This window comes from Eubalaena glacialis, chromosome 10 (genome assembly GCF_028564815.1).
Source record: "Eubalaena glacialis isolate mEubGla1 chromosome 10, mEubGla1.1.hap2.+ XY, whole genome shotgun sequence".
Lineage (NCBI taxonomy): Eukaryota > Metazoa > Chordata > Mammalia > Artiodactyla > Balaenidae > Eubalaena > Eubalaena glacialis.
The window spans coordinates 96,335,677-96,356,625 of NC_083725.1; the positions used below are offsets into that span (position 1 = coordinate 96,335,677).

General features: G+C 44.8%; 1 protein-coding gene across 1 annotated transcript in view; it reads left to right on the forward strand.

The window, feature by feature from the left end:
• The first annotated feature begins 2,710 nt into the window (after window positions 1-2,710).
• KIAA1549L (KIAA1549 like) overlaps window positions 2,711-20,949 on the forward strand; it is a 294,252-nt gene continuing 276,013 nt past the window's right edge. The window contains exons 1-4 of the mRNA XM_061203754.1: window positions 2,711-2,739; window positions 2,895-3,037; window positions 3,150-3,574; window positions 3,667-3,898. Coding sequence (XP_061059737.1) covers window positions 2,711-2,739; window positions 2,895-3,037; window positions 3,150-3,574; window positions 3,667-3,898 — 829 coding nt within the window. The remainder of the gene's footprint in view (window positions 2,740-2,894; window positions 3,038-3,149; window positions 3,575-3,666; window positions 3,899-20,949) is intronic.

Here is a 20,949-nt window from a genome sequence, read left to right on the forward strand (position 1 = left end):
TATGGTTTAAGAGGGTTGCAATTGTCATATTATATGTAACAGATAAGATTGATTGAGTGCTTATTGTGTGTCAAGTGTACTTCTAAATGCTTGAAATGTATCAATTCAATCCTTAACACAACCCAAAGAGGTAGGTGCTCTTACTATTTCCAGTGTTATAGATGAGATCTATAGAGATTATGGGATTTGCCCAAAGTTATACAGCTAGTAAATGGTAGAGGCAGAATTTAAATCTAAGCAGTCAAGTAACAGAGTCTGTACCCTCACCCATCAGTCAAGGACTGGGATCTCATCAAGCCTCCTGGGCCTGCAGAAAACCTCTCCGGAGCTGTTCCTACTGGATGAGGATAAGGTACAAACTCAGCCTCTCTACATCTGCATCCAGCTTAGGTCTCCTGCCTTGAAGCAGGATCTCCTCAGGTCCCCTCTGTGCTGCCCTCACCAGATACTTTACTTTTCCTTGAAAAGTGCTGCAAACTCTCACGCCTTTCTACCTTACCTTTTGTGGTGCCAGCAAACTCCAAGTTTAAATGTTACCTCCTTTCACTTCTCCTCTCCCTCCAGGCAGAAATAGCCAGCCCTCACCCATATTCTCGCGATGATGGGCGATGTGCATATATGCCTCTAGCGCATACTCGCGGCATCTCTCTGAGGCTAATGCTGTATGTGTCTGCCCCCTAACTAGATTTGAGACTGGGGGCTTCTTGAGGATAAGCATTGTGTCTGCTCTTGAGGCCAGCTCATCAGAGAGAAAAATTCAATGAAACATCAGTCTAACCACCAAAAACACTGACAAGTAATTTATACCTTATCTAACTCTGGCAAATAATGTTGAAGGGAAAATCCCATTTACAATGCAGAGGATATACTTCGCTATCTCTCACCCCCAAATCTCTGTCCTCCAAATCTCTCTCCACTTTCTCTACATGCTCACGGAGAACCCAGCTTTGGTTGGGTTTTGCTTCTCATAGCCTCTCCCCTTCTGGATCTTTTCTATCTCTTAGGCCAGCAACGTTCTGTCCCTTTCCATGTGAATTCAGTCAGCCCCTCTGGCTTCCTCAGTCCTAGCCTCCCTCTCTATTCTCTCCCCACTGCAAGGTGCAGAAAAGGACTGGCTTTCGTGGCGTGGGGCGGGGGAGGCTATGACTAGTAAAGGGTTTATATTTCTCTCCATCACACCTGCCTGTGTGTCCTCAGCTGCTAACTCAGAGCCCGCACATCACTGGTGCTCCTGAGACTGACTTTTCTTCCTCTTTTCCTCTCCCTCCCTTTGGGAAAAAGCCCAAATGTGTCCAAAGCCTTCCACAAGTTGGTCCCAATATTCCTTCCCCTCTCTACCTCCCACTTCTTCCTAACAGAGTTCTTAGCTTCAAACAAGCGGCCCCAGGGCTCCACGCATGCATTTTTCTACCTCCCTGCCCACTTCTGCTGTCTTTTCTCTTTGCCCTCTTTTCCCTCCATGCTCCCTGCTCCTCAACACCTCCGCTGCTCCAAACCTTGGCATCTTTCAGTCCAACTTTGCCTGGACTGCTGGCACCATCACGCCCCACCCCCCTGTCCCTGGGATCACCCCTTGTGGCCAGCACCATGCCTCCTGTCTTATGGTGTTGTCTGAATCATGGCTTTCTCATTAGTGGCTCAAAATGATTTTTTTGAGCTGTTTTATTGCCGCATTTAGACTGCAACTTTTTAAAAAAATAGCAGAAGTGATTTAATTGAACAGCAAGTTTAAATAATAAGAACCCCAAGAAGGTATTACTGTATGTCAACAAATTTTAGGTGCATGATAAGACACATCTGACTTCTGAGAAGTTAATATGTGAAAAAATGTGTGTCTTAGATGAAATATGGTGTTATTTCTATCCTACAGAGGCACAGTAAGTGAGATTTAACACTTTTCCCGGCCCACTGGCTGGCTTGCTGTGCCCTGAATGCCCCAGCCAGCTGTGCTCCCGGGTTTTCGCCCTTGCTGCCCCTTTTTCCTGGCATGCTCCTTCTGCCAGGCTTATTCCCTCACCTCCTTCAGGTCTTTGCTTAAATGTCACCTTCTTGGTGACACCTTCCTTCCCCCTATTTAACATTGCAACACTCCCTCCCCGATTTTTTCTTTCACACTGATTTTTCTCCATAGCTTTTATCACCGGCTGACATTTTATCTCTTACTTATTTGTTTATTGCCAGTGTACTTCCACTAGAATGTCAGCTCTAAGAGGGCAGGGATTTTGTTGGTGGCTGTTGTCTTCAGTGTCTAGAACAGTGCCTGACACATAACAGGCCGTCAGGAAGTATTGTTGAATGAATCGAGCTGGAGCTTCATCACATCAGGGACTGTGTTTTTGCTCATCACTTAGATCCCTGGTGCCTCGCATAGTAGCTGGCAAGCAGTGGGCCCTCAATAAATATTAGTCAATAAATAGGGGATGTGTGAAGCTCCGATGAACTAGGTAACTTGCTTCAGGACATCCAGCTTCGCAAGGGGAAGAGCAAGGAGGCCAGTTCTGCTGATTTCGGGCCCTTGTGTCCCACCGGATAGTGACTAAGTGTCCTATTTTCAGGAAGGGACTTTTATGAAGAGACTTTCCCCTGGTCTTTCCAATGCGCACGGCTTTGCGCATTGTGTGGCTGCAATAAATATTTACAATGCGTTTTAACCCAGAGTGTTACTGCAACTAGGCCACAGGCGCTTCGGTTCCTCAGGGGTAAAACGGGCATGCGGGTGTCCGAGGGCCCCTCAGAGAAGTAGTGAACAAACAGCACAAAGCGCTTCCCCCATCTAAAGGGCTTTCCAAAGCCCAGGCCAAAGGGCTTTCTGACCTCTTCAGCACGTTGACCACGACTCTTTACCCCGCTTTTCCGGGCCGGAGGACCTTTCCTGCCAATCTCCCCTCCTCTAGTCGAGGGACTGGTGGGGAACGCGAGGAAGGGAAGCCCGCCCCTCCACCGCCCTGTGCGGATGTCCGCGGCGCGCGAACAGCCGCGAGGGGTCCCCCTCCCCAGCCCGGAGCCCGGCGGGGCGCGCGGGTGCGGGGGGTGCGCGGTGGCTCCACGCGGCGATGCGCGCGCGCGCCTGCCTCGCCCGCCTCGCCTCCCTCGCCCGCTCGGGTGGCTACGTACTTTCTTTGTCAATGAGGCGCCGCTCTGAGCTGCAGTAACACTCTCGGCCCGGGAGCCTGAGCCGGAGCTGGAGCCCGAGCCCGAGCCTGAGCAAGCGAGCGAGGAGAGCGCGGCGGAGAGGCTGCAGCCGGCGGCGGGAGGGAGGGCCCCGAGCGCGCCCAGCGGCTGCCGGCCCCCGCGGCTCGCAGCCTCGCCCCCTCAGTCTGCGGGAGCCCGCCCGGGGGTGGGGGCTCCGGGCGGCGCCCGTCCCACCCTCGCTGCCCCGGGCGCGCCGGCGCGCGGCGACCGGCACCGTGGGAACCCCGGCCCGCTCCCGCCGCGGCTCCATGCGGCCCCGGCCCCTGCGCGAGTGAAGCCGCGGCTACGCGGAGCTCGCTCCTGGCGCGGCAGCACGAGACAGCGAGTCGCGCCGCCCGGCGCCCCCGCCCTCCGGCGCCCGGGCCGTGGCCGGAGATGCCCGGTGAGGACCGGGGCGCCGAAGGCTGGGCTCCCCGGAGCGGTGCGGAGCGAGGCAGTGGCCTGGATGAGTGAAGCGTCCCCATGGCTCGGCAGGAGGCGAAGCCCCAGGGCCCGAGGGAAGATGGGCCGGAGGTGCGGAGGCGCAGGGGCCGGATCCGGGCGTGCGGGCTCGGCCGGGCTGGCGGGGGAGCCGCGCGCTGCCCGGGCGTGAGGGGCCCCCGGGCTGCCGGGTTCCAGGATGCGCCGCCGCTGCTGCCGCCGCCGCTGCTGCTGCTGGGACTCCTGCTGCTGGCAGCCCTCCCGGAGCACTGCCTGGCCGACTCGGGTAAGCACTTGGCGGCTGCTTTGTGCCCGCGGAGGTTTCTGGAGGAGCGGGGCTGCCCGTCGGGGCCGGCACCTGACCGGGTGGCGGTGGATGGAGAGGTCTTTGCAGCACCGGCGCTAGGATTTTCCCCGCCCTTTGCTGCTGCAACAGCAGGCGAACTGTCAGAAATCTGTCTCCCGGGAAGGCACCGTTGGGCGGGGAAGTAAAAAGAGGTGCATACGCATCTTCCTTCTGGACAAGTGGCAGGTCCTTCCTAGCGGTCCCCAAGGCACGCTTCATTTAGATAAAGATATGCTGTGTTTCGGACACCTGAAAAGGGATGTGTTTTAGTAGGACACACAAAGTGGGGACGTCTACTATGTTTTGGGCTCCCTGACGATTGTCCACTTTGTTTTAACTGCACGAAATGACCCAGAGAGTTTTAGGCAATTCCCGTGTCGGCGTTTTCCTCTCTGTCTTGACAGGAGACTCCTTTTTCTTTTGGGATAGAGGTACCTAAAATAATTGCTTGCATCTTGCAAAGGGATCGAGTATATAATCCACTGTTTGCAGGAGGTTAGTTAAAAATAACCACGCTTGGCTCTTTTGACTCCCAAGAATCCTCAGGAAATAGATTTCTGTAATTTCTTGGACGGTTTTAAAAAATCTGTTGTAACTATTTAGGGGGACTTTTTTGGTTAATGTTCTTCAAAACTTCCTGTGCGGTCAGCAATTGCCTTTGAAATAAGAATGATTACTATGGCACTTGTGAAGGGCAGGCTTTTGTTTGTGAAATTCTGGGCTCTTGGTACATTTCATTTATCAAGGAATATAGCCCTTGCTTCAGCCAGTATGCTTCTGTACTTCTGTGGTTTTTAGCAAGGATTAAAGAGGACTGTTTTTTTTCCCAGTGTGCCTCGTCCCCCAAATTAGATTAAATCTCCTAATTATGAAGTTCACACTGTTTTAGATAAGAGGGTTTCAGGTTAAAAACATTTCCTGTCTTCAACAGCTTCATTCAAAGCCCATTTTCCTTTGATTCACTTAAAAGGTCACTGACATGAGGTGTCTATGTGTGCAAGTTGCTCTCCAGGAATTGTCTATTGTGATTATAGTGGTGAGAAAGTTCAGTAATCTTTGGATGTGTGCCCGAGACCCGGGAAAACCTCCGAAGAACTTTAGCCCCCAGTTTTTATGCCTCTAGCAGTTTTTAGTGATGTGTATTTGATGGTTAAAATGTAAGTTCTGAGTCAGACACATGTAATTACCTTAGTATTCACTGGATCAGAAACACACTTTGAGTTTTTATTTAAAATGAATCAGATCCTTAATAGTTTTGTAAACAGTTTCTGAGATACCAACTTTTGGATGTTCTTCATTTGAGTGCAGATACCAAAATCTGTTCAACCATTTGTAATATGTGAAATTTAGATTTTATGTATTTATTCTATTCGGCCTGATATGTCAGATGATTTCCTCTGATCGGCTTTGAATTTCTGACCTTTCTTCTGACCTTTGTACATTGCCCCTTCTCAACCTCTGTGACTTTTCTTGGCTCTTCTTTCAGACTGCCAGAGCCTGACTTAGGGGACTTCTGTTCTGTATCTTTTGTTTTTAGCCCTGATGTCCTTTTCGTTTTTTCTCTTAGTGTGGTGATCCTGGGGTTCGCTAGGAAAGATGCTTTGATTTAAATGATGGTAAAAACCAGTAGTCCTCTGTCTTCTTCCTTCTCATTGGACTGACTCGTTGCGTCCTCTGTGCTTTTTGGGTGTCCTTTCTGCTGTCACTCTTGATGACCAATTTCCCGTGGTCCAGCTCACCTGTGGATCCAGAGTCTACTACCGGTCTCCATGGTTTCCTGTGTGTTTGCCTCTGATTCAACTACATGACTTGTTTCTCTCTCAACGGAAGAGTTAAACGTTGGGTTCCCTATCTTACCTCCTGCCTGCTTTCATTTGTTCTCTGATTTCTACCTGAGGCAGCTTTACTGCAGGGTGAGTGAGTCCTGGACCTGATGCAGGGAGTCCCAAGGGGTTTGTGGAAGAAGCAGTGTCAGGAGGGAGGCAGGAGAACAGATGACATTTTCCTGAGACCTTTGACTTTCAACGGACTCCCTGGTTTTGAACTTTTTCTGAGGCACAGCTGCTGCTTGGTGCTGCCACTCGCTGTAGAGTGAGTCTGAGGCCGGGTTGCATGAGAAGCCAAACGCTAATTCTAAGATCCCCTTGAATGTGCTAGCTTGCTACAGTCATGTCATTTGCATGGTTGCTGCATCTTGTTTTCTAAGCAAGGCTAAGCCAGACATTTGCCTTGGCTGACAAATAGGTAAAAATAGGTTGGTTTCTGGACAGTGCTATAGGACCTTTGTGTCCTGGAGCCCCTGCAGTGTGTTCCCAGCCCACCTCCACCCACTCCACCCCAAATTCTTTTGATTTAATATTCCTGAGGAATTGGGGTTCCTTCTCAAGGCTGCTGTCTTGAATGTCCTCTCTCGGACTTCCTCTCCTAACTTCCATCTCCAGGAAACCCTTGCTCCCTGACTTCTATTTTGCATGTGGGAGACTGGTGTGGAAAAGAAGGTTCTTTACAGAAGCAAGCTCTGACATCTCCCCATTCTCTTTTGCCCTCTGAGGCTCTGGGCAGATTGGTAAAGTTCAAATTTGACTTCCCGATCTTCTTAACTACTGATCTTCCATTCAGTTCATGTCAGTAAACATTTCCTGTGTGTCTTTTAGGTGTGGGTACAGTGCTCATTCCTTTATGTGACCTGGCCTCTCTGGGCCTCAGTTCTCTTGTCTGTAAAATGGGGATAATAATAGCTCCAATCTGATTGGGTTGTTGTGAAGATTCAATGAGTTAATATATCCGAAGTGTTTAAAACAGTGTTTGGTACATAGTAAATGCTCAGTGAATGCTAGCTGTTCTTATAAAATTGACTGAACATTTACTCTGTCCAGGTGCTGTGCTGGGGCAGGGGATACAGACATGCATAAGGGTCAGACAGTTTGTAGAAACCCCTCATGAACAGGGTGATACACGTCCTTGAACTCTGATACTGTGTGGTCAGAGCAAATAAAATGAAGGCACAGTTAATTCTGGAAAACCGCGAGCTTTGGAGGATGAGTAGGTGTTGGCAGGGTTGATGGTAGCATTTCAGGCAGAGGAGAAGTAAAGCGTTCTTTACTTCTGTGGCCAGAAGCACAGGATGCTATAGGGAGGAGTACCCTGGACTCTCTCACTGCCCTTGGGCTTTCTCAAGCCCTCCTCACAGGCGCTCCACCCCCCTGGCCCTCCTCTGCTTCTCCCACCAACTTGTAAGTTCCTGATTTATCTTTGTTTCCCTCTTGCCTGTTACAATGCCCAGCACAGAGTAGGTACTCATTAAAGTTTCAGCCTTCTTTCACTCCTATTCCCTTAGTTTGGCTGATTCTGTTAGATGTTAGAATAATTATCTCATCTAAGTAATCCACAGCAAGTTGTTAATGACTGCTTTATTCAGGGAATGTATTTGCATTTTGAAAGAATCTCTAATTGAGCACAATATATGGGGGATAATTTTGACCTAGGATGTCGTTTTTACCCCTCTCCAACATTTTGTACATCATCAGATTGGAGTCCCATTCGAAACAGGTGCAACAGTTCATTTGTTCATTCATTCATTCATCCATCCATCCCTCCATCCATCCATTCATTCAATGTATCTTGAGTACCTCAGCTTTTTGAGGTTACAATAATGAAAGAAAACAAGCTCCCATTCTCATGGCAGTTAGGAACTAGCCCAGTGCTTTCCAGACTTTACTGTGCATGTGAATCACTTGAAGATCCTGTTGCAGATTCTGATTCAGTAGGTCTGGGATAAGGCCTGTGGTTCTGCATTTCTAACAAGCATCAGGGTGATGCTGATGCTGACCCCACTTTAAGTAGCAAATGAAAATAAACGAATAAATGTAGGTTGGATGGTGGTAAGAAAAATAAATCAGGGTAAGAGGATAGCAAGAGGCTGATGTCTATGTGCATGTGTACCCTCACGCATGTGCCTGGTTATCTAGAGTGATGGGGGATGTCCCCCATGTCGAGGTGACATTTGAGTAGGTACCTAAAAGTGGATATCTGGGGAAAGGTATTCAGGCAGAGGGGAAAGCAACTGTAAAGGCCTTGAGGAGAGACTGTGTTTGGGATGGTTGGGGAACAGCAGGGAGGCCATGTGGAATTGAGTGAATAGGGGGAAGGTGGTAAGAAATGACGTTGAAGTGGGAGCTGGGCCCACATCATATAGGACTTTTTGACAAAGTGAAAACTTGGTATTTTACTTTGAATGAGATTAAGCAAGAGGTGACGTGATCTGACTTCAGTTTTAGAAAAATGCCTATGGCTATCATGGGGACAAAAGACTGTAAGGTCGGGACTTCCCTGGTGGCACAGTGATTAAGAATCTGCCTGCCAGTGCAGGGGACACAGGTTTGAGCCCTGGTCTGGGAAGAACCCACATGCCACGGAGCGACTAAGCCCGTGCGCCACAACTACTGAGCCTGCGCCCTACAGCCCAAGAGCCACAACTACTGAGTCCGCATGCCACAACTACTGAAGCCCACACGCCTAGAGCCCGTGCTCCACAGCAAGAGAAACCACCACAACGAGAAGCCTACGCACTGCAATGAAGAGTAGCCCCCCGTTGCTGCAACTAGAGAAAAGTCCGCATGCAGCAATGAAGACCCAATGCAGCCAAAAATAAATAAAAATTAAAAAAAAAAAAAGACTGTAAGGTCAAGGGTGGAAATGGGGAGACCAGGTAGGATGGCTTAGACAGTGGGGAGAAGTGGTTAGATTTTGGACATCTTTTGAAGATGGAGCTAATAGAATTTTCTCATGGATTAGAGGTGGGGTGGGAGAGAAAGAGAGGAACCAATATGGCTCCAAGGTTTTTGGCTCAAGCAACTGGAGGTTGAAGTTGCCATCGAGATGGGGAAGGTTGCAGGAGGCTCAGGATTTGGGTAGGAAATAAAGAGTTGGTTTTGGGTTTGTTAAGGTTGAAATGTTTATTAAACATCCAAGTGGAGATGTCAGATAGCTAGTTGAACAAAGTAGTCTGGAATCCCAGGCCGATATTGGGTCCAGAGATATAAATTTGGGAGCCATCAGCACGCAACTAAGCAAGAAAGTGTAGAGAAGGGGGAGAGCTCAGCAATGAGACCTGGGATACTTCAGCATTTAGGGGTTCAGGAGACGGGGGACCAGCAAAAGAGACTGAAGAAGGCTAAATAGGGACTAGCAATGGATGTTGTATTTAGAGATGTGGAGATGTTTGGTGGCCCTAAGAGTGGAGGGGACAAAAGTCTTGCTGCAATGGGTTCAAGAAAGAAAGGAAGAAGAGAAATCGGAGACAGTAAAAAAGACAACTCTTTTAGTCTTCTTTATAAAGGAAAGCAGAGACATAGGGGAGGTGGGTCAAAAGAGGGTTCAGATGGGTTATAATTACATTATATTTGTACTTTCTCATTTTTTTTTTCCAAAAGGATTTTATTTATTTATTTTTTGAATTTTATTTTATTTATTTTTTTATACAGCAGGTTCTTATTAGTCATCCATTTTATCCACATCAGTGTATACATGTCAATCCCAATCTCCCAATTCATCACACCACCACCCCCCCGCCCCGCCGCTTTCCCCCCTTGGTATCCATACGTTTGTTCTCTACATCTATGTCTCTATTTCTGCCCTGCAAACCGGTTCATCTGTACCATTTTTCTAGGTTCCACATACATGCATTAATATACGATATTTGTTTTTCTCTTTCTGACTTACCTCACTCTGTATGACAGTCTCTAGATCCATCCATATCTCAACAAATGACCCAATTTCGTTCCTTTTTATGGCTGAGTAATATTCCATTGTATATATGTACCACATCTTCTTTAGCCATTCGTCTGTCGATGGGCATTTAGGTTGTTTCCATGACCTGGCTATTGTAAATAGTGCTGCAATGAACATTGGGGTGCATGTGTCTTTTTGAATTATGGTTTTCTCTGTGTATATGCCCAGTAATGGGATTGCTGGATCGTATGGTAATTCTATTTTTAGTTTTTTAAGGAACCACCATACTGTTCTCCATAGTGGCTGTATCAATTTACATTCCCACCAACAGTGCAAGAGGGTTCCCTTTTCTCCACACCCTCTCCAGCATTTGTTGTTTGTAGATTTTCTGATGGTGCCCATTCTAACTGGTGTGAGGTGATACCTCATTGTAGTTTTGATTTGCATTTCTCTAATAATTAGTGATGTTGAGCAGCTTTTCATGTGCTTCTTTGCCATCTGTATGTCTTCTTTGGAGAAATGTCTATTTAGGTCTTCTGCCCAGTTTTGGATTGGGTCGTTTGTTTTTTTAATATTGAGCTGCATGAGCTGTTTATATATTTTGGAGATTAATCCTTTGTCCGTTGATTCATTTGCAAATATTTTCTCCCGGTCTGAGGGTTGTCTTTTCGTCTTGTTTATGGTTTCCTTTGCTGTGCGAAAGCTTTGAAGTTTCATTAGGTCCCATTTGTTTATTTTTGTTTTTATTTCCATTACTCTAGGAGGTGGATACAAAAATATCTTGCTGTGATTTATGTCAAAGAGTGTTCTTCCTATGTTTTCCTCTAAGAGTTTTATAGTGTCTGGTCTTACATTTAGGTCTCGAATCCATTTTGAGTTTATTTTTGTGCATGGTGTTAGGGAGTGTTCTAATTTCATTCTTTTACATGTAGCTGTCCAGTTTTCCCAGCACCACTTATTGAAGAGGCTGTCTTTTCTCCATTGTATATCTTTGCCTCCTTTGTCATAGATTAGCTGACCATAGGTGCGTGGGTTTATCTCTGGGCTTTCTATCTTGTTCCATTGATCTATATTCCTGTTTTTGTGCCATGTACTTTCTTATTTTTTAACATTAAAGATGTATAGCAAGAGTGTTTGATTGGGTGGGCTTTTTTTTCCAGGCATAGATAATCCAATAAAATATATTTAGACTTTTTACTCTCAATATTAATTATTAGTGCTTCAAAGATACTTGCAAGATGTCCCAAACTTGCCTCCCTTTCCTTCCCGTCCCACACACGAAGTAAAGAAGAAGATTTTGGGACTAATGAGTCTGTGCTTTTAATACAGACATCAAACAGAAGTCAGATGTCCCCTCCCTGCCCCTCACCCTTCTCTAAAACCGAACATCACTGTGGAAACTGAGATACTGAAATTCTTCTGAGAGAATCTCTCAGAAGCCTACTTATCTCAAGTCTTGAATTACTAGAATATGATCTGAGAATATTCAAAATGAATGTGCACTTTTCCTTTTTCATTTTCATTAACCTTCAAGCCCTTATTGAAGGCTTTCTTGTGGTTTTCTTTCTTTCTTTTTTCTTTTTTTTAAACAAACAACAACTCCACTCTTCTCCAGACAAAAATGAATAGTTGGAATGACCCTAAAACATTTTCGTTGCTTGACAACACATTACAGGGGATTTCTAAACGCACAGAGGGACACATTATTCTAGGTCATGGGATGGCTGCCTTGGATGGTGGCTCCCTGTGGGGACTCCAGGACCAAAGGAGCAGCTGGCAATCCAGGTATTGGAAATGTCAGTTATTGTAGCCGATAGGATGGTGGCAAGTGAGTCACACTGATTTGATGGTATTTGTCAAGCACCTGGCATATGCCAGGTCAAACTCTTCCCTAAATCCTGGAGGTATAGTGGAGACCAAGCCAGGCCTGGCCCCTGCCCTCAAGCAGCCTGTAGCCCAGGACAAGAAATCCTTACTCAGTGGCAGGTTGGTAAGGTACCTCTGGGTCAGGAGGGAGGATATGGCAAGACAGAAAGTACCTGCCTTGTCCAAAGAGGCTGTCTCTGCCCAGCTGCAATGAGGCTCAGGGTGCCAAAGTTCTGACTTCTCAAGAAAAGCCAGATCTTTACTTCAAATCTTGTTTTCAAATGTCACCAACGAATTCAGAGTTTTGAAATGTCATGCTGTACGAAAAGCACACCCAGGAGCCACCACTCGTCTTTTTTTAAGTCAAGTTTAATTAAGGTGTAAATTACATACAGTAGAAGTCACCCTTTTTAGGCGTTCTGCATGACGGGTTTTGACAGAAGCATACACTCATGGTTCCACAACCACAGTCCAGATATAGACCATTTCCGTACTTTCCAAAAATTCCCTCCTGCTCCTTTGCAGTCAGTCTTCTCCCCCAACAACCCAGTACCTGGCAAGCACCAATCTATTCTCTGCCCATATAATTTTGCCTTTAACTGAAGGTCATATAAATGGAATCATACAGTATGTAATGTTTTGTGTCTGGCTCCTTTCATTGAATGTAATGCTCCTGAGAATCATGTATGTCATTGCACCTCTGGTCCTGTCCTTTTTATTGCCATGTAGTATTCCATTGCACCACAGTTGCTTATCCACTTGCCAGTTGATAGACATTTGGGTTGTTTCCAGTTTTGGGCATAAAAGGCTTTTGTGTGGGCAGTTTTCATTCTCTTGGGTAAATACCTAGGAGTGTGATTTCTGGGCCATATGTTAGGTATGTGTTTAACCTTATAAGAAACTGCCAAATCCTTTCCCGAAGTGGCTGCATAATTTTGTATTCTTATGTATGTGAGTTCTAGTTGCTCCTCTGTATCCTCACGGGCACTTGGTTTTGTCAACTTTTTTTTAAATTTAAATTTCAGCTATTCCAATAATTTTTTAGTGGTATCTCGTTATAATTTTAGTTTGCACTTCTCTAATTACTAATGATGTTATTGTCTCATATCTTTACATCTTCTACGTGCCATTTATATTTCTACTTTGAAGTGCCTGTTGAAGTCTTTTGCCTATTTAAAAAGATGGATTGTTTGTTTTCTTATTATTGAGTTTTGAGCTTTCTTTATATATTCTGGATACAAGTCCTTTATCAGATGTGGTTTTTTGCAAATATTTTCTCCCAGTCTGTGTGGTTTTTCTTTTCATTTTATCAACAGTGTTTTCCAAAGAACAGAAATTTTAAATTTTGAGTAGTTCCAGTTTATGAACTTTTAAATTTAAGGCTTGTGTTTTTTGTGTGCTGGGATAGAAATATTTGCCTATCCCAAGTTTACAAACATTCATGATTTCTTCTAGAGGTTTTATAGTTTTTGGTCTGTGGTCTGTTTCACGCTAATTTTTGTATAGTGGAGGTTAATGTTTTTTTCATTTGGATGCTTTATTGTTCCAACACCATTTATTGAAAAGATTATCCTTGCTCCATTGAATTGCCTTGGTACCATATATTTGTGGGTTTATTTCTGGACTCTAGTCTAGTCCAGTGATCTATGCTTTTCTCCTTATGCCAGTGCAACAGTGTCTTGATTTCTCTAGCTCGGAGTTTCTTAACCTGGGCACTACTGACATTTTGGGCTGGGTAATTCTTTGTTGTGGGGGACTGTCCTGTGCACTGTAGGATGTTTGCGGCATTCCTGGCCTCTGCCCAGTAGATGCCAATAGCTACCCCCCCAACCCCAGTGTGACAACCAGACTGTCTCCAGACATTGCTAAATGTCCCCTGCAGGATAAAATTTCCCCCCGTTGAGTTCCACCTCTCAAGCTTTATGGTAAGTCTTGAAATCAGGAAGTATGAATCCTCTAACTTTCTTTATTTTCAAAATCTTTTTGGATATTCTAGGGCTTATGCTTTTCCATATAGATCTTAGTATCTTCTCATCCATCTCTGTAAAAAAAGAGAATTTTGATTGGGATTTCATTGAATCTAGGTCAATTGGAGAAGATTGATAGCTCAACCATGTTGAATTTTTTGACCCAGGAACATATCTCTCTCCATTTATTTAGGTACTCTTTCTTTTCTTTCATCAATGTTTTATAGTTTTCAGCATATGAATTTTGTACATGTGCGTTTCATGTTTTTCAATGCTTTGGTAAATAGTACTTTAAAAATTTCTTTGTTAGTATATAGAAATATGATTTTAAAAATATTAATCTTGTATCATGTGACCCTTCTAAACTCACTTTAGTTCTAGTAGCTTTTTATAGACTCTTCGGGATTTTTCTAAATAGAAAATCATGTTATCTATGAATAGAGAGTTTTATTTCCTTATTTCAAATCTGTATGCCTTTTATTTCTTTGTCTTGCCTTATTGCACTTGCTAGAACTTCAAGTACATTGTCGAATAGGAGTGGGGAGAGTGGACATCCTTGCCTTGATCTCCTAGTCTTGGAGGGAAAACATTCACTGTTAAGTATGGTGTTAGCTGTAGTTTTGTTTTTGTTTTTGTTTTTTTGTAGAGGCCCTTTGTCAGGTTGAGGAAGTTCACTTCTATTCCTAGTTTGCTGTGAATTTTTATCATGAATGAGTATTGAATTTAGTTAAATGTAGAATTGGTAGAATTGGTATTATTTCTCCCTTTAGACCTATGGTCTTAAAAATGAGAAGATTCCTCAAGGGTTTCTTCAGTAAAATAAAAAGTGTCATGTACCTCTAGTACATTTCCTCATTTTCAGGGGTGCCAGTGGACACTTCCTAGACATTAGAACAGAGTTTGGTTTCAGGTCTAGAATGGCCCGGGTGAGGGGAAATTGTGTCGGGTGAGTTCAGGAAATGGGTCACCCGTAGCTGACTGTTTGCTGTTTATCAAGTCACTTTTTGGGGCCTTAGTTTTCACATCTGTGAACAAAAGCCTCAGGATCTTCCCTTCTTCCCTCATTACCCTGGGTATGTGTTTATGAGCCCTAAGCAGATGTTTTGGTGGGTTATACCAATCCTTTTCTTACCTCTTCCTATATTAGTGGCAAGCCAAGTCACGGACTCTCATTCTGCAAAGGGAAGAATTTTCCCATGGTTTTCTGTCATGGTTCCAACCTGAAGCTCAGACAAATGTTGGCTTTTTTAAAAAAATAAATCTATTTATTTATTTATTTATTTTTGGCTGTGTTGGGTCTTTGTTGTTGCGTGTGGCTTTCTCTAGTTGTGGCGAACGAGTGCTCCTCTTCGTTGTGGTGCGCGGGCTTCTCATTGTAGTGGCTTTTCTTGTTGCGGAGCATGGGCTCTAGGTGCGTGGGCTTCAGTAGCTGTGGCACGTGAGCTCAGTAGCTGTGGCGCACGGGCTTAGTTGCTCCGCTGCATGTGGGTTCTGACCGGACCAGGGCTCAAACCCATGTCCCCTGCATTGGCAGGCGGATTCTTAACCACTGCGCCACCAGGGAAGCCCCAAATGTTGGCTTATCTTTAATCTTCATTGGCTTTTAAAAATTGTAAAAGTAATATATACAGTACTTTATTAAATTCAAGTAATGCACAAGGTATGCAGCAAAATGAAAAAGGCCCTGTTGGCTCCATTGCTATTTCCGAGAGTCGTGTTGTCAAGCAAATATGGTAGGTCCTTCCAGATCCTTTTTCATACAAATATTTATATACATATCCTCACTTAATTTTTTTAAGATATAAAGGGTATAATATTTAATACCTTTCTCTTTTCATTTACCACTGTATTGTGGCCCTCTTTCCATGTGAAGTAAATTTTGTCATAAGAGAATTTGAACTTCTTCCTGAAACACAGAAAAGCCCTTATTATAAAAGATAACAATTTTAAAACCACAGATTGGATTCAAACCTACAGAGTTAAAATATCATCATTAGGCCATTCTTCCTCTTTTCTCTACTCTTTGGCTTCCTTCCCTTGAAAATACTTCCACACATGTTTAAGGAAAATCATGGACCCTTTTAAACACCGAATAGAACGGGGATAAACACTGTGTATAAATCAATTAATGCAGATGTAAATCGGGCCAAGGAGCTGCCTCAAGCTTCAGCCCAAGGTCATTGCTGCACCTGCCATCTGTCCACTCAGGCGAGACTTTGCCTAATGCCTCCTAACCACAAGAGGGGAATTTGATTTTGATTTAGATTTATATATGTTAAATCTATTCTTAGCTTGAAAGAAAACCTCCTGACATCAGAAACACAAAATGGCTTTGGTATTTATGCAGTGCCAGTAAATAGGAAGGTCTAGGATATTTCTCACTTTACTCTTTCGATGTGAAATATGGAATTAAGTGCTAGAATGAAACCAGGACTCCTGGACCTACCCCTCTACTTCTGTCCCTGCTTGTGAATGCTGCTCCTCAGTCACTTGTCTTTTTATTTACCAAACGTCAAGAGTGAACCAAGGGAGCCTGAAGAAAAATGTGTCTGAGAAGAAAATGTGTTGCAATTAATAGTGCAGCTTGTGTCTGAGAAGAAAATGTGTTGCAATTAATAGTGCAGCTTCTAAGTCCTTGTTGAAAAGAGCTGAACCAAAATATCTCTAAACCTACAGACATCACTACTACTCACATTATCAAATGTGAGTCTTTGTTTTGAAAAGGGCAAGAGGATCTGGATTATGAGCATTTTTGGAATATAATTGACTTGGATGGAAGTGTATTACAAAATCACTGCCACAGAGCTGTCTTTGGCAGTTTCCTCTTATTTTATTAATACTGGAGGTGAACACACGAATCAACCTGGTGAATCCCAGGGAAATTAAACCTTTTTTTGAGTGGGATGGAGAATGAGTTCTTGTCTCTAGTCCAGCAATAGAAATGACATTCGAAACGAGTGTTTCCCCATTCTTATGGCTAACGTGGTATATTTACTATTCCCTAGGGGGATACTCATCCTCAGAGTTTGGTAGAGCACGTGACAGTTGTAGAAGTTTTCATTCTTGTTTCTTGTTTGAATCTCATATCACTCCTAAGAGAGGGTTGAGGAAGTAATTTGCTAAAGGTCACACAGTGGTCCAGGGATTTTTTCATTAGTCTGTGATTTAGGGGACAGATTACCTAAGCTACTCAACTAAAACTAGCTCAAGTATAGGGCTCCAGGCCACAGGGAAATCTCATGTGACAGATTTGGAATAGGAATGAAATACAACGGGGTCACGTGGACAGTATAACTCATTGATAGAAATAAGAGCTAACATTTTTGAGCATTTACTCCTTGTATCAGCTCTTTGATTTTCACAACAACCCTGTGAGGTTGGTTCTGTTGTGACCCCTGGGTTTCAGGTACGAGGAGTGAGGCAAGAAGCAACTTAACAGTAATGTATTCAGCGTCGCACAGCTAAGTGTCAGAGGTGGGCTTTGAACCCAGGCAGTTTGATTCCATGGCTCTCACTCCACTTCATTATGTTGCCTTTCTTGACAGTGAGAGGCTAAGGTTACTGGCTTTGTGTCCCTGGACCCGGAGGCCTCTCGTCTCTCTTGTCCTGCAGGCTGGGTCTGTCCGTCTGCCTCTTTCTGCAGACTGGCTTTCTCTGCTTACCTGCAGCTTCTGGGTTCCCCCGTAACTAAACTTTGCAGGTGGCTTCGCTTGCTGTGGTACTCCCTGCAACCAGAGCTGACAAGCCTTTTCCATGTAAGTGCCCACCCTCCAGTCTCTGTCCCAGGTCTGTATTTCCCAAGAGGGAAAATCAGGCTGCCATAGTCTGGCCAAAAAAATAAGGAGTCTACCCCTCATCTGATCAGCAGAGGCCAGAGGTGAAAAGGCTGGTGGTTCAAAAATGCCCTCCTAGGCTGAGCCCTCCTTCAGCCTTGGCAGTGGGTAGAGCGCGGTTTTAAATGAGGTGTATGGATAGGGCAAACTTCCCCAAATTCGTCTCTTTCCTCATGACAGTAAAAAGAGGCTCATGTGCTGGCTTTTATGAAAAATGACAATGACAAGTGGCCTGATTGATAGCGTTGACCAATTTCCATGGTATAAATGCTGTCACTGTGGCTGATTTCAGGCTACCAATGTGACAATGGATTTGGGAAGAGATGCTCACGGTTGGCTGAGCGCCAAGATGATCCTTTCCATCTACGTACTGGATGCAGGGCAGCTTACACAGTAAGTGCAGGATGTCTCCAAGGAGTTTGAAGTGTAGGCTAACCAACTAGGTGGGCTGATAATTATGTAACAGGGAAGAAGATTTCAAGGAAGAGAGGGTGGAAGTTAGGTTTGGCTCAGGCAGCCTGAAATAACTTGTTGCCCTAAGTGTGGCATCTGCTAGGCACACGGGGATGCTTTCTAAAAAATTGCAACTTCCTTTGCCTGCAGTGTCTCACTTGTGACATATAATGAACGCTTTCACTGATTTTAAGATGCCAGACCTCATTTTCTTGGAGGGGCATTGGTCTAGCACCGAAAGGTATAGTTTTTCCTTGCTTCTCTAAGTCAGCACTTCCACCTCGTTTGCTGGTGTCATTAATGGACTCCTTTCTTCCACCTTCCAAACCTAGAGATGCCGAGTCCACATGGTGGCCTCTTAGACATCTTTCAGCTGCGTACACACTGTTAGTTTCGATTGGAGGCTTTTATTTATGACCATAAGGTCATCTCTCAGGTCGTGTAATTATGCTAAAAGCCAAGACCGGCTGGTGACTACAGCCTCTGAGAGCATGTCAGATGCTGTCACAGATCTCAAGGCCCGTCTGGGTGGCTCTTTCCCTTGCACATCTGGAGAGGGGGTTGGGAGTCTTGGCTTTGGTGCACTACTTACAATTCCCCCATCTTTCGCCCGACGAGGCTCTGTTGTTAACCCTGGCCCGCTCTCACAAAGGATGGTGGTGACCACTGGCAGATGAGGGAGGGGGTGTGGACAGCGTAGATCTCTCCTCAGACATGGAGTTCCAAGTGTCCTACTGATTGATGGAAGGTCAGCGTCTTTACCTATAAAAATAGCACAGTTAATTTATTCTTTTAATTTCCCCAGGGATGTAGCAAGGGAGAAATTTTACAAGATTCTTTTATGTCTCATTGGAGGTTTGCCCTAGTTTGTGGATATGTTGACTTCTGAATAAGAGGACTAACATTTACGACACAGCTACTACTTGTTAGTTGGGAGATCAAGAGTTTTGTATAATTTAATCTCACAGTGACGCTGAGAGAAAGTTCTTGTCCATTTTGCTTGGAGAAAGCTAAGATTGAGAGAACATTTATGAACCTGACTTGTCTAAGGGCACTGTTGCTTGGAAGTGGTGGGGATGGGATTTGAAACCAGATTAGACTACAAGGTAAATATATTTTCAGCTATACTCTGCAGGCCGTTCCCCCGCCCCGCCCCATTTTATTAAATTTTCAAGCATACAGAAGAATTGAAAGTACTGTACAGTGAACAGACATATACCTACCACTTTGATGGTACTGTGAACATTTTGCTATATTTGCTTTATCGTTTATCTGTCCTTCCTCTATCTATCCATCAGTTCATCTTATTTTTTGATGTATTAAAAGTAAGTTGCAGACATCAGTACATTTCACCCCTAAGTATTTCAGCATTCATGCCATTGATTACCGTTCAATATTTGTTTATAGTTCCTTTTTTTTGAGGTAACTTTTACATACAGAGAAATACAGAAATCCTAAGTATATATTCCCAAGTTTTGACAAATGCATACACAAGTGTAACCCCAATCCCTGTCAAGATATAGAACATGACCGTCACCTTGGGAAGTAAGTTCCCTCTTGCCCCTCTCCAGACATACCTCTCCCTACTCACCCCCCACCCCAGACATCACAGTTTGATTTTTCTTTTCACCATGGTTTAGTTTTATACCATGCAGTCTTAAATGATGTTGCCTGTTGTTTTCAAATTGACTTTTCATTGTATGTATTAAGTCAAGACAGTATTTATTGAGCCCTTGGTATGTGGCAGGCGCAGTGCTGGTACAAGGGGTACGGTGGGCAGGTAAAAGACATTGGCTCACGTGGAGAAAGAGACATTAATCAGCTCATCACAGGAATAAGTACCCTGTTACCAGCGGAGGTGAGTGCTGAAGGGGGAGCCCAGGGTGCTGGGGGAGGCTTGGTGAGTGGTGCGGAGGATGGTCAGGAAAGGCTTTCCTGAGGAAGTGACGTTGGAGCCAACATCAGAAGGATGCATAGGAGATAACCAGGCAGGGAGGTGGGGCAAAGGGCAAAGTGGATACTGTCTTCTCTGGTGGGAAGAAGTGTGGTTTCTTCTGGAACTAGAGAGAAGGTGGATGTGGTTGGTGGGCAGGAATCGAGGGTGAGAGTGAGTGGTGGGCTAGGCAGAGAGCTAGCAGGGGCCACATCACACAGGAGACAGGCCTTGGCCTCTAGCCACCATCTTAAGCCATTGCCTGGTTTTAAGAAAAAGAGTGACCTTGACATTCAATTATCCAGCCAGTTGAGTTGGATGAAGGGGAGATATGGACCGTATGTTCTGGAATCACAGCTAAAATTAAGTATCATTGGCATGAAGCTTCCAGATTTTAGGAGAACACTAATTTGCATTATGATCCTATATAGATCTTCAGATGCCGCATATGAGTTTTCTCCCTCTTCTGCCTGCCCAGGCAATGGTGGTTACTAAATAAAGATCCTCTGTACCTCTGGCTCTTGCTTGCTCTTTCCTCCCAGTCTCCCTGCCTCCATTTCATTCTCTCCTCCTCCCTTAACTAATCCCCTTTCCATCACCTGCTCCTCCCTGAAACGGGCCCTCCTAGAGTCACCAATGACTCCCTGATTTCTTAATCCTGGGGCGGCTGTCAAATCCCCTTGGCTCTGTCATTCTATAGACCGTCCCAGGTGGCTTCATCCAGACTCATGGCTTTAACAACTGATTATGTACGGATGATGCAAAAAACTCTGGACTGTCTCCTGAGGGTGAGATTCCTACACCCACCTGTTTACTGGACATCTCTACCCATGGCTACGGACAACCCGACATTTTCCCCTTAAAGTGAGCTCATTTTCCCCAGGGTCTTGCTCCCCATTCTGTGTTTCCTATTTCAGTGAGTGGGGCCACCACTTATCTGTGGAGCCAGAAATCTGAGAATCAGTCTAGATTCTTTTCTTTCTCTCCTTCTCTTCATCTAGTTGACCGCTAAAGTTGCTACTTGTATTTCTGAACATTCTCATAATTCTGTCCCTTTTCTATCTCTGCTGCCTTATTCCAGACCCTCCCTCTTTCTGGTCTGTATTCTTGTCAAAGCCATGCCTCCTAACTGGCCACCCAGCCTCTAGTCTTGGCCCCCTTCTAAGTAATCTCATCCTCCGTACAGAGATTTTCATAAAACATGAATCC